Raw genomic sequence first — 12287 nt, forward strand, 5'->3', positions numbered from 1 at the left:
CCTTTCCTTAACATTTTTATGAATTCCAGATCTAGGTTCATACTTGATTTATGCAATTTCTTCTAATTTATGTGTTAACTGTTATTTGTGGTAAGTTTCATTTTATTCTTTTTTTTTTTTTTTATTTCTCTGGAGGAGGAAGGTGAATCCTTTCTTATCTCAGCAATTAATGTTATGTATACTAGAAAACTATCCTCACAGACTGATTAGTTCTCCTTTTGCGGCTGTGACTGCACGCATCATATCACTGTTGCAACTTGAAAGGCTTCTTTCCCATTTGCCAATTAATTTGAAGTTGGTATAAAAATGTGTGATTTCTTGGTATTGACTACTGCCCTACGAGATATCTATCTCGAATTGAGACCATGAACAATTGAATAACTGCATGTTTTGCCGTTTCTCCTGATGCCTGATTTATGGACTGATTGCTCTCTGCTAAGATAATTTCCATCCTAATTTATTAGGGTGCTAAATACTTCCTCTTGATATATCCTTTTGACAACTTGTTATATCTGCAAAATAGCCATTTTGTGTGTTAACGTATTAAATTAGTTGTTACAACTGGAACATGGGCTCAACTCTGTAATTGGATATGAAAACTTAACATTTATTTTCACTTGTTTTCTTCTGCAAATTATTGTAAAGATAATAAAAGAACAAACATGTTAAAGGTAGTATAGCATCCCAAATTATTATTTACTCAATTTTACATGTTTCTGGACCGTTGACATATCTGAGATGGATGCAAAGTGCTCATTTCCAATTTTCCTTTTTAATGGGTAATAAACTTATCTAAACTTTCCTAGACGACCGAATACATTCCATGGGATGACAACTTGCATGACAGTCTAATGGTTGGGTACTTCCAATATGTTTATTGAGGAAGACAATGATTAGCTGGTTTGCATGGCCTGAAAACTGCTCCTAAATGAATTGGGTTCTCTCAGGCCACATTATCATTTCCAAATCAGGAATATATTCCTTCATCTTCTCCCTTTGTTATATGCATCTGTGAATTTAAGGGCGTAATAGTTTTCATTTATAATCAGAATGCAGGAGATTGAATCATGGGATTGGTTAGACCATAATCTTTTGCCATTTCCTGCATGAGACACCATTTATGTCTAAAACAATTATCTTATAGATTTGAAGAAAATATTTCAAACTCTTCTTAGACAAATAAATTCGTGCTATTGAAAATTTTGAAGGCCTCTCTCTACCTCTATGGCAATTGTAATGAGGTTTGAAATCAGCATATAGGGAGTTAACCTTTCTATTTGATGATGACAGATTGAAACTATTTGAGTTGAAAATGGGTAATAATAGTTATTGAAAGTGCACTTGTGCATGTATTCTGGATCTCTAACTGTCGGATCAGAATCCAATCTGACAATTTGCAGCTTTACAACATAGTGCTCAGATCCTGAGATGGTGTTACACCTTGGGGATGCTGAAGAAATCATGGATTACAAGGACAATATCAACAGGGTCACTAGATCTTTTTCTTTTTCCTCGTTCAGGAGGCTGTTAGAGGGACCATACCCCTGTAATCTGGACTCTGGAGTGATTGTCTGCAAGCACAAGTTATCTATAGCAATCTTCTGGTGACACCATGAATAATACCGTATCCATGGAAAACTATATAAGAAAACCACTGCTGGAGGCCCTACATAGTGATGGAAAACAATATACAGGATAATAGGAGCCAAAAATTAAGATGGTATATTCTAGTTATAGGCATGCTGGTGGTGGACCTATTCCAATGTCAGTAACATGGACTTCATCTCTCTGATATTCACAGATATTCAGATGTGCTATATCTGTTCCATCCAACTTTGAGTAGAGGATTATGGAAAGAGAAGAAAGTAAAGCTTATGTAAGCGTGAACAAAGTTGGCTAGTTTTTTTTTTCCAGGTACACCATCCATTTCATGCTTTCAATTGATGATTGCAACTTTTGTCTTTCTCTCTGCATTTAAGCATTCAAGACGGTGATAGTTCTTTTTATATATTTTTCTCCTTCTCATAGGGTGTTCAGATTTTGAACTTTCTTATTACGTAAACTGTGACAGATAAAACTATGTATTCCTGCAAAATGGATCAGAAAAAATGCATTCACAATTTAAACCAACTACACAACAACATTTTTAGGTAATTGCAGTCAAAATTTCAATCAAATTTAGGAAATTGTTATTGTTTTATCATGTGAATGTGTGGATTTTCTCGTTGCGTATAGTATATCAATAAAAACAAGCTACTGATGTTCTTTAGCTTGTTTCTATCCTTTCACTCTGAGCATCTACCCACAAAAAAGTTTGCCCTACCCTGGGAATCTTCTGGGTTTCCAATATTTTTTTCATCATATTGACTGGTTTGTTACATTTAAGTGATATCACTTGGATGATGCTCCATGTAACTTTGAGGTAATAGGTTTATTCCCCATCTTTCCTATCAAGAAAAGAAAATAAACCATGACTACTTACCTTTATCTGGACTTAATTAATCTGATACCAGGTGTTTGTCAAGGAAACACCCTGGAATGGTAAATAGGATTCCAATTTGAGATTAATAACAAGGTAGCACAGTGAAGATCAGTTCCTAACACAGCTTTAAAGCAATACAAAATTAATAGGTTCACAAACCAGTGGAACCACAGGCTCTCTGTGGTTAGGTCAATGGACCTCATGTGCACCCTGCTCTGTCCCCAGTCCCCAGCTGAGTCCCCCTATAACGTTTAATATGCAATACCAAAAAAAAACAGCTCATGATGTGAGCAGAAAATCAAGAGGTTAGGTGTAAGCTCAAACCCATATAAGACCCTACAAGTACTTAGTAAATTTAGAAGTTCCATTATCCAAGTTTTAAAGCTTTAGTTATTTCATAATCTCAAGCTGTGGGCGGTAGGGATGATGATCGGTGAGCCAGTATGGGCTTTGGGCCTATGGCTTTAAATATATTATATTTAATATATTATTTTGTATCATATGACAGTGTATGCATAAAATATATGTTATCTATACTTTATACTTAGAACACAGTTGTTCACGTCAGCCTACTCTCTTCCTCGCATTGCTTCCCAACCCCCTTAGAATTTTGTATTTTTTTTAATTTAAAAATAAAAAAATCAAACATGGATGGGGAAACTTATATACTAATCAACAGGTATCATAGTGGTAACCATATGGTTTTCACCAAAATTCATGGGGGTGGGGGTTTGATTGGTCAAAGCTCTTCCAGTATCATACCTTTTGGGCACCATATTGTATGTATGTTTATGTATATATGTATATGTATAAAGTATATATATGTATATAAATATATTGTTGGCTGGGGTTGGCTAGAAATACTGAGTAAATTTAGAAGTTCTTTAGTTGTTAATGCTGCAGCAAATAATCTGTTGCTTTATTACCCTTGGGCATTATTGTAGACCCAAGAAAGCATTGCTCTTCCACCCAAATTCGCAAGATTCAAGTAACAAACTGGAGTGTAGGGGGGGGGGGGGGGCTTAAAACATGAAAACATGAGGTTCTTGTGCGGAATAAATTTGTTCCTTGTTCAATAATTTCCTGTCGTGCAGATCTGTTTCAACATTGACTTCACACTGTAAGAGGCATTAGGTTTTTTATATAAAAAGGAAACCTTGTGAACCATTAGAAGGTGCAATAGTATAAAGAAATCATGTAACTTTATTCCTATGCACCAAGAAAGAATAATGCACTCTAATCTCAATTCCTTATAAATATTGGGGCATGCCAACCCCAGAGGAAGAACTGTACACCACAATCTGAATAAGTTCATGTATATGACTAAATTACAACAATGTAATTTGGATAATATATGATTTCTGGATCTTTTTATGTCATGTATCTCTTATGGTGTAGCGGCAAAACTTCTGATGCAAGTCCTGCACAATGAAAATGTGGTAGGAGTTTCATTGGAGATGCAGAAACTCTGAAACATAGACGGAACTGGCATCTTTGAGCTAGCTGTATGCTTTCATAACTGCTTGGACTATCAAACTAAGCTTAGTGCTCATTCTTTTTGCACTAGATGCTCTACATCTCCTAGTTCCACTTCACCTGCTTTGCTCTCTCCCTCGTTCTGAAATAGCAATTCTATCTCCTCTAGAGACTTTCCCTTTGTTTCTGGAACAAATTTATAAGCAAAGACAACAGAGAGAGCTGAAATCATGGAAAAGATGAAGAAGGTTCCTGCCACTGTAATGGCACGGGAAACAGAGAGGAAGGACATGGCAATCAGGCCACTGCACACTCGATTTCCTACTGCCCCTAAGGCTGATGCTTGAGCACGCAACCTCAAAGGGAAAATCTCAGACGTCAACACCCAGCAAATTGGACCAATTCCCACTGAGAAAAAAGCTACATTCCCACAAACTGCCAAAATCGCTAGCACAATTGTAGCTTGTCCATGCCCCGTTAAAGATAGAGCAAGGCTTAATGCAAGCAAACAAACAGTCATCCCGATTGTGCTCACATACAGAAGTGGCTTTCTTCCCACTCTGTCAATGAGAAAGATAGCAACCAAGATGAAAGCAGTCTTGGTAAATCCAACAGCAACAGTTGCAGCAAGAAGTGGGCCATTATCCTTTATTCCAGCTTCTCTAAAGATGGTCGGACTGTAATATACAGTTGCATCGATACCTGTGATCTGTTGGAAACATTGGATTCCAAAACCAGTAATCAGCATTCGCCGAAGTGAGGGAGATGGCTTCAAAAATTCACGCCACACGGCCTTTTCTTCATACTTCTCTGCATTAGCAATTCCCGCTGCTGCTTGTATCTCCACCAGCCTCTGTTCCACTTCACTCTCATTTTCATTTGTTTTCAGCAGCACCGCTCTTGCTTCTTCAACCCGGTTTTGCATCACCAGCCACCTGGGGGACTCAGGGATGATGAACAATGCAAACCCAATAAAGACCGAAGGCAGGATTCCCACAGCAAGCATTATTCTCCAGTTTATGTGTGCTGAAAGTCCTGAAAATGCATAGTTTGAGACGTAGCCAAGAAGGATACCTAGATTTATAAAAATTTCAGGAAAGGATGTGAGAGATCCTCTGGCAATGGCTGGTGATATCTCTGCAATGTATACAGGCGCAATCATGACTCCAAAGCCTATTCCCACCCCAGCTAACAGTCTTCCGATCATCAGAACCTTGAAAGAAGGAGCAAAAGTCATTATAGCAGCACCTGTTTGAAAGACAACAGCTGCCAGGGCCATTGTCCATTTTCTACCAATGGCATCTGAGGTTCTTCCACCGCCCAAACTTCCTAAAAGTGAAACGATGCTCAAAATCCCAACAAGAACTTCTTCTTGTACCTCTGTTATATTCAGATCCTCCTGAATAAATATGATTGCTCCACTCATGACACCAACATCTACAAATGGAGAAAGGCCCAAACTTTAAGCTGCAAATTCACTTTAAAAGTACTAATTATAGAAATGGGAGCAGAAACGAGATATGAGTCTTGGTTGCAAATAGCATCATCAAATAACAAAAAGCTGTTGAATAAAAAATTTCTCAAAATGAGCATTCTCCAATAACGAATGGTTTTGGAGATCCAAAGAGATCTTTCATCTCATATTCTAACTACAGTTCTGGACAATGAGAACTATTAAAGGTATATACAAGAAAGTTTATTGCAAAAGGGTAAGATGAGTTCTGTTGACAGAAATTAGATTCAACTCTTTCTGAAGTTTTACTCAAAGCAGATAGAAGTTCTAAAGTTTGTTTGTCTCTGTATGCCCAAAAATGGAAATTTGAAGAGGACATAATGCAACAGTTTATTTATGGCATGGCGTGAAGTCATAGACATTGGATGAAAATCGACAAACTCTCCAGAACATCGAGTCGAATTCATGTGCAGAGCACTGCAATAACCAAGATCTTGCATATATGCCATTTTAGTGTGATAGAGTGAGCAGTCAGCTGCCCGACTATCAATCCAAATAAAGCTTTTTTCTTTCCGGATGAAACATAAACTTCCTATGTGAAGTTTTACAAAAGAAGTGCCGGTCAAAGAGAGAATATCGGAAAAAAAATAAGGAGAAATAGAAGGAAATATACTTACCGTAGCCGAGGAGAACAGAGTTGAGAGAGGCGAAGATGGCGCAAGCTATAACGTATTTCTTGGTATTGTCGCTCCGGCTCTGTTGATAATGATGATAAGAGGGGTCATCCACATCTGGAAGATCTGAATCCATCCTCCTGTACTTGTTCTTGCTTCCCAAGGGAAGGTCATCGGGGTTCCCATTTTCCTGAAGACCCATGTCTCTTCCTCTCTCTCTCTCTCTCTCTCTCTCTCTCTCTCTCTCTCTCTCTCTCTCTCTCTATCTGCTTTGAGGAAGAGAAGAAACTAAAGTTTTATTCTTTCCTCTGTTTCTCATCTCTTAGAGTCTCAGAGCAGAAGTCATTGTTCCAGATCTGAAAAACGAGTAAGAGAAAGACTTCGTCCATGTTGTTGGCTTTTATGGGTCCCTGTACTGAGAAGACCTTTTACTTTTGATTGGAAGATCTGGCTGCAAGTGGGCCTTCTTTCTTCGCAGTAAGCAACATTTCCATTAAAAAATACACGAGGTGGAAAGCATGGAACGCGACTTTGACCTACCCATTCTTTTTTATTAAGAAAAGTTCTGTTTCCAAGCATCCGGAGACGAGTAAAAATGAAGATCCTTTCTGAAAACCAAGATGAATATTTTACTGTATTTGAGAAACCGAGAGTGTTTACCCCAAAGAAGAGAAACTGAGAGAGTCGGCAAATGGGTTACTATAGGAAGAGAAGACTGTTATCTTCATGTTTTTCCCTCTTTCGTCAATTTATTTTGGTGGTAGTGGGAATTGTTGATTCCGTTTTTGCTGGTAAACTTCCTATTGGTTGGTTTTAACTTTTAAGATCACGCCGACGCGTGGCGCCAGAAGTCGGGATCTGAGCCTACATGTGATCCATGTGGATGAAATACTAACGTGTTCATTCGTTATTTTACACGCTATTGTTTGCAGCAGATCCGGAAATGGGTAAGATCTTAATCCCGCCCGGTAGCCGATTGGGGAGGTCTTTCAGGCAGCAGCTCTAGCTAGGCTTTACGAGGTGGGCCCCCGAACAACATATTAAGCCGTGAAAATTCTTAATTCTGAAATGCCCAAAAATGATTTTATTGATTTTTTTTGTTTTCTCAAGAGCCTCATTGAAAACAGCTCAATCCAGGCTTAAGCCCTCTCAAGAGGCCAAGAGTTTTTAAGCAATGTTCAAAATTTGTATCGTATCGTTGGCTTTCCGGAACTCCGAAATGGTGTCTCGAAATTTGAGCCTTTTTTAGGGGTGAGACTGGATCTGCTCCTAACACTTAGGGCCTCACAGGTGTTCACACGCACATCTTATCACGGGAGATATTCCCAATGCACGGTGGGTGTTCCTGTGAGACGCCCATTTGTGTGGAGCAGATCCCGTCACTTCAAGGGTAGGTAGAGAATTTACATCAGCGCCCCACAATGCCCTATAGTAAGTACATCCCGACCTTGTATTGATTGAGAACATCTCCCGTGGATGTCTCATCATATTTTGTATGTGTGGGGCGCAGATGTGGACTCCTAGCTAAACCTAAAACCAAACCCTGAATCATTTTTGAAAAAAAAAAGTTTGAAATGTGCCTATCAATAATTTAAAGTTTAAGCCATAATTTTAAGATGAGATTTATAGCATTTGCAGACTGGGTCCCACGTCAAATTTGAAAGAATCGAAACAACAAAACCTATGAAAAGTTAACAGACCTGGGGTCTTCGGTTTACCCTCACAGGTGCTCACGCCCCAAACACAGGCCATCTCCAAAAGGGTCTTAATTTCAGATGTGTCTGATGCGTTATAAAGCCGCCCATAGGATGATCATGGACTGGGCCTGACCCAGGGCAAGCCTGAAGTGTGAGCCTAGATCAGACTGGGCTTCAAGCATATATTATATTAAAGATATATAATAGTCCATCTAATATGACTTATAATATGTATAAAATATATGTTGTGATAAATTCTAAGCCTTGCTGAAGCAGTTGTGGTGTTGTGTTTTTACGCTTGGCTCAACCTCTCAGGTTGAAAAGGATTTACGTTGAATCTGATTGCATGGTACTGGTTAATATGATAAAAGAAGGGGCGAATAACTTTCCTAAGGAGATATGGATGATCTTTGATGATATCAGAGCTGAAGTGAATGGGTTTGTTGAGGTTAGATGAAAATATGTTAAGAGGTTTGTCAATGTCAGTCTATTTTAATATAACTTTTTCATAGTTTATAAAAAAAAAAAAAAAAAATCATCTGAGCCTTATTCCAACCCCAGCATCAGTTAGTCTTGTTTGTCATTTCTGTCTGTTTATATTAATTAATCCTTTATTTTGCTCCATGGGGCCAATGGGGGTAGTCTATCCACAAACCCACAACACCCCAACCCTGGTGCACGTAGGATTCAATCCCAATTTTCTTCTACAACCAGTTGAAAGACTTTACCAACTAACCAGTTGACACTTTATTTATCCTACTTATGATACCGGTTGACTGGACATAAGTTTTTTCAGTTATAAGTCCTTACAAAATTATATAAATTATGTTATACATAATTATCTTATGACTTGTTCCTTTTTATTAGACTTCTGAGAGAACATCGTAACTTAGAAATGACCACTCTTATGTAACTTTAATCTCAAATTTCAAACACTTCCCATCTAGAGTTAATTTACTTTTTCAAAGGATAATGAAAGCTCCTTTTGAAGAGGGATAACAAAATCATGTTAACCAGATTAAAAGGATGGATGGCTATTCATTATATGGTCTAGACCGCCATTGCACTGAACCAAATCGGAATTGCCAGTTTGGTCTGCTCCAACCTTAAAATGGTTTGGTTTGCACTGAGAATTCCTCAAATTATAACTTTCTGGTTTGGTATGGTTTTTTAAATTTTAAAAACTAGCCCAAACTGTAAATCAAATTATCAATAATCTATTCATTGATGTATATAATATATATATATATATATATATATATATATATATATATATATATATATATATATATATATATATATATATATATATAATATATGTCTGTATGCATATATTCATTTAACATTTCGATTTCATACATTATTGTTGTTTGTTTCAATTTTTAACTTGTAGTTTGATGCTTAAAGAGTTGTCTATGTTTGAGGAAGTGTGAATGTAATTTATATAATAGTAATAGGTGGCATTTTTTAACATTCCAATTTGATATTTGAATTATATTTGTTATTTATGTTGGCATGCATGTTATTTGGGCTTTCTAAGTGGGTTAAGCCCAATAGAATGACCCAAACCATAATTTATTGATTTGGTCTGAAATCTTCTCCAAACCAAACAAACCAGACTGTGAACTCTCTTTATTAAAATGAGCAAAAGTTTTCCGACCATTAGATGGATGGTTAATGAGTCTTATCCCCTAGATTAATTGGGCAAGGATCAACATAAAATTGACTAATGCCCAAATCAGATTGTTACCCGTTAACTTCTGATTATGTTGATTTTTGAAAAATTTTCCTGGTTGAATTGTTAAAGAGAGAATGACTGATCAGCCCAGCTCAGCATTCTTTAGCCCCATCATACAGGGGGATGAATCCTTACCGTGGATTGATGCCAAATCTACAGACAGGATGCGGTGATTTATAGGGGGGCTACTATGGGGGGCTGTATTTCAGAATTCTGCATTGAGCTACAGTATACTCTAATTGTTAAAAGGGCATACCATTAAAAAACATTGCGAACTGACCTTTCCCTTAGATCAAACTTCAAAGCTTTATGTGTGAAAATGAGGGGAATCATCCACAAGATAGAAGAGAAGCTGCATATGGAGGGAATAAAAGAGGGGAGAAATAGCACAAGCCAACTTAATTACCATGAGGATTGCATGTTTAAAGAATACAAATACCTTGTGATGGAGCGCGATCCGGCCGGTCTTAGCTGTCAACGAACTCGCCTCTGAGCTAGAACGTCGGGGAGTCTGAAATGAAAAAGATGAGGGAACTCCGAGGGGAACCCGGTGTGATAACTCCGAAGCTCATGTCAGTAATCTCTCAAAGGCAAAGTGTAGACCAGATAGCGCAAAGTTCACATACCTTGTTTGTTGGGGGCAGTGGGCTCTTATAATCACTTCGCGCACTTGCTTTGAGGCCCTTGTCAGGTCGGGTATGATTACCCTTACGTCTGTCAATTTGGCCGTCGTCCTTTCTGCTGGGACAGAACCGTCACTGCCTAACCATCTCTCTAACTGGAGATGGCGGTGGCAGGTGGCCATTTAGAATGTGGCCATCAAGCGTCAGATCCCAAGTCAGTCAGGTGCGTCACCCTCGGGAACGGACTTCCTCAGTGTCAGGCACAGTACGGTTTGTTTGGTTTTGGTGCCCTGAAGGTGATGTGGAGTGGTGAGTGAGGTGAAGTCTTGAGTTCGGAGGTATGTATAGGGCAAGTCAGTTCGGCGAGGGGTCTCCCGAGCTGTTACAAGGCTGGCCAGTTCGGCGAGGTGTATCCTGAACTGTTACAAGGCAGGCCAGTTCGGCGAGTTGTATCCCGAACTGTTACAAGGTAGGCCAGTTCGGTGAGGTATATCCCGAACTGTTACAAGGTACGCCAGTTCGGTGAGGTATATCCCGAACTGTTACAAGGTAGGCCAGTTCGGCGAGGTATGTCTCGAACTGTTGCAAGGTAGGCTAGTTCGGCGAAGTATGTCCCGAACTGTTGCAAGGCAGGCCAGTTTGGATTACTCTGGTTTGGGGCCAAGGGTGAGTTTGGGCCCCTAGTAGGGAGTTCGGTCCGCTGGTTTCTCCCCTTGGTGTTCGCGCCTTAGGCTTACTTTTGTTCCAAGCTGTTGCTTTTGCCATGTGTCGCATAACTATGAGGTCGGGCCAAATCTTCCTTCATCAATTGCCCCCCACTCCTCGCGCCAAGGGTCTTGCCCTGGTGCGGGGAGTTTTGCGAGGTGGTAAGTGGATTTGTCCCATCCGAATCTTGATTGCGCGAGTTGGTTTTGCCAGGGTTCTTCGGTTCCGAGAAGGCGGGAAACATGCCTACTGCTCATAAATGTTGATGGGTGGCAGCGCGAGTTTTAAATTTCATAAATTTGCGCTGTTGGGACGTGACAGCGAGTCATTTAAATTTGAAAAAAGTGCGCCACTGTCGGACTTGCGCTGGCGGTTGTTAGGGAGACGGGCGGCGCGGTCAGTTTCAGAAAGACGTGCGTCGGCGCGACGTCGGTTTCAAAAAGACGTGCGCTGACGTTTCGCTCTTTTTGGAAAGACGTGCGCCAATCACGTCTCGACCTCAGGGGACGTGCAATCAGCGTGAATGTGGGCCGTCGGATTGTCTTTGATCTGCATTGTCAGTTCTTGGTTACTATAGCTATAAATAGTGGGGGACCCAAGTCGATTTGTCACTTCTGCGGTTTGCCTATTGAGCTCGCGCCCAACTTTTCAGCTCGCGTCCAAGTTTTTTCAGCTTGCGTCTAGGCTGGTTACATAGCCTCCAAGGTTTTTTGGCTTGTTCCCGTCTTCGGAACCTTCAAAACTTTCTTCCGGTGAGTACCTTCCTGAATCCACCTCTTTTCCTCAATGTCTAGCTTTGATAGCTCAGACGACTCTTCAAGTAAGACTGACGTAGGTTCTACAAGCCGAGCCGTATCCCCCGACTGCCTTAGTGATCCTGAGGTGGAACTCGAGGACAACTATGAAACCGTAGGCCGAGCCGCTTCGGACAGTTTGGCGTCTACCTCTCACCGAGGTCGGATGCTAGACAGGTTTGGTCCCTCGACCATGACGCCCGAGGGGCTTCAATCTATACTTATGTCTTAAAATCTGCCTGGGGGGTATACATATTTCATTCCTTCGCGTAGCTTTCCTTGGGAACACAGTCCTTATGAGATCGTGATTTTTTGAGAGCAGCTCGCTGCGGGGTTGCGACTTCCTTTCCACCCCTTCTCGTCGAAGTCATAAACCACTTCGGTGTCACCATTGACCAGCTTCATCCGAACTCTATTCGGAACCTGGTGGGGGCAGTCTCCCTTTTTTGCGAGCAGAATTTCCCTTTAGACTTGGAGATATTCTCCTCCATCTTGATGCTTAAGAGACAAGCGGGTTCTCTTCCTAGGGGAAGACGGGAGTATTACCTTTCTCCTCGCCCGGGCTTTAAGCTTCTGCACGATCTTCCTAATAAGGTCCTGGCATGGAAGCGGGACTACTTCGGCGTGCAAAGTGCGCAAGGATGG

The 12287-nt window shown here is 40.2% G+C and overlaps 1 protein-coding gene across 1 annotated transcript; it reads right to left on the minus strand.

The window, feature by feature from the left end:
- Nucleotides 1-3662: 3662 nt before the first annotated feature.
- Nucleotides 3663-6602, minus strand: LOC148877832 (Major facilitator superfamily protein). The gene is made up of 2 exons (XM_088944906.1): nucleotides 6089-6602; nucleotides 3663-5395 (listed from the first exon to the last, which is right to left on the minus strand). Exons 1-2 carry the CDS (start codon nucleotides 6285-6287, stop codon nucleotides 4032-4034), a joined length of 1563 nt encoding a protein of 520 aa, XP_088801032.1. The 5' UTR covers nucleotides 6288-6602; the 3' UTR covers nucleotides 3663-4031.
- Between the last annotated feature and the right edge of the window lie 5685 nt (nucleotides 6603-12287).

Source organism: Nelumbo lutea, chromosome 1 (genome assembly GCF_056320005.1).
Source record: "Nelumbo lutea isolate HS-2025 chromosome 1, American lotus-T2T, whole genome shotgun sequence".
NCBI classification, from domain to species: Eukaryota; Viridiplantae; Streptophyta; class Magnoliopsida; order Proteales; family Nelumbonaceae; genus Nelumbo; species Nelumbo lutea.

Coding starts and splice junctions, on each gene's coding strand:
- LOC148877832 (XM_088944906.1), bottom strand. CDS start 6,287: ATGGGTCTTCAGGAAAATGGGAACCCCGATGACCTTCCCTTGGGAAGC. Junction 5,396..6,088: donor CTCTGTTCTCCTCGGCTACG/GTAAGTATATTT, acceptor CTCCATTTGTAG/ATGTTGGTGTCATGAGTGGA.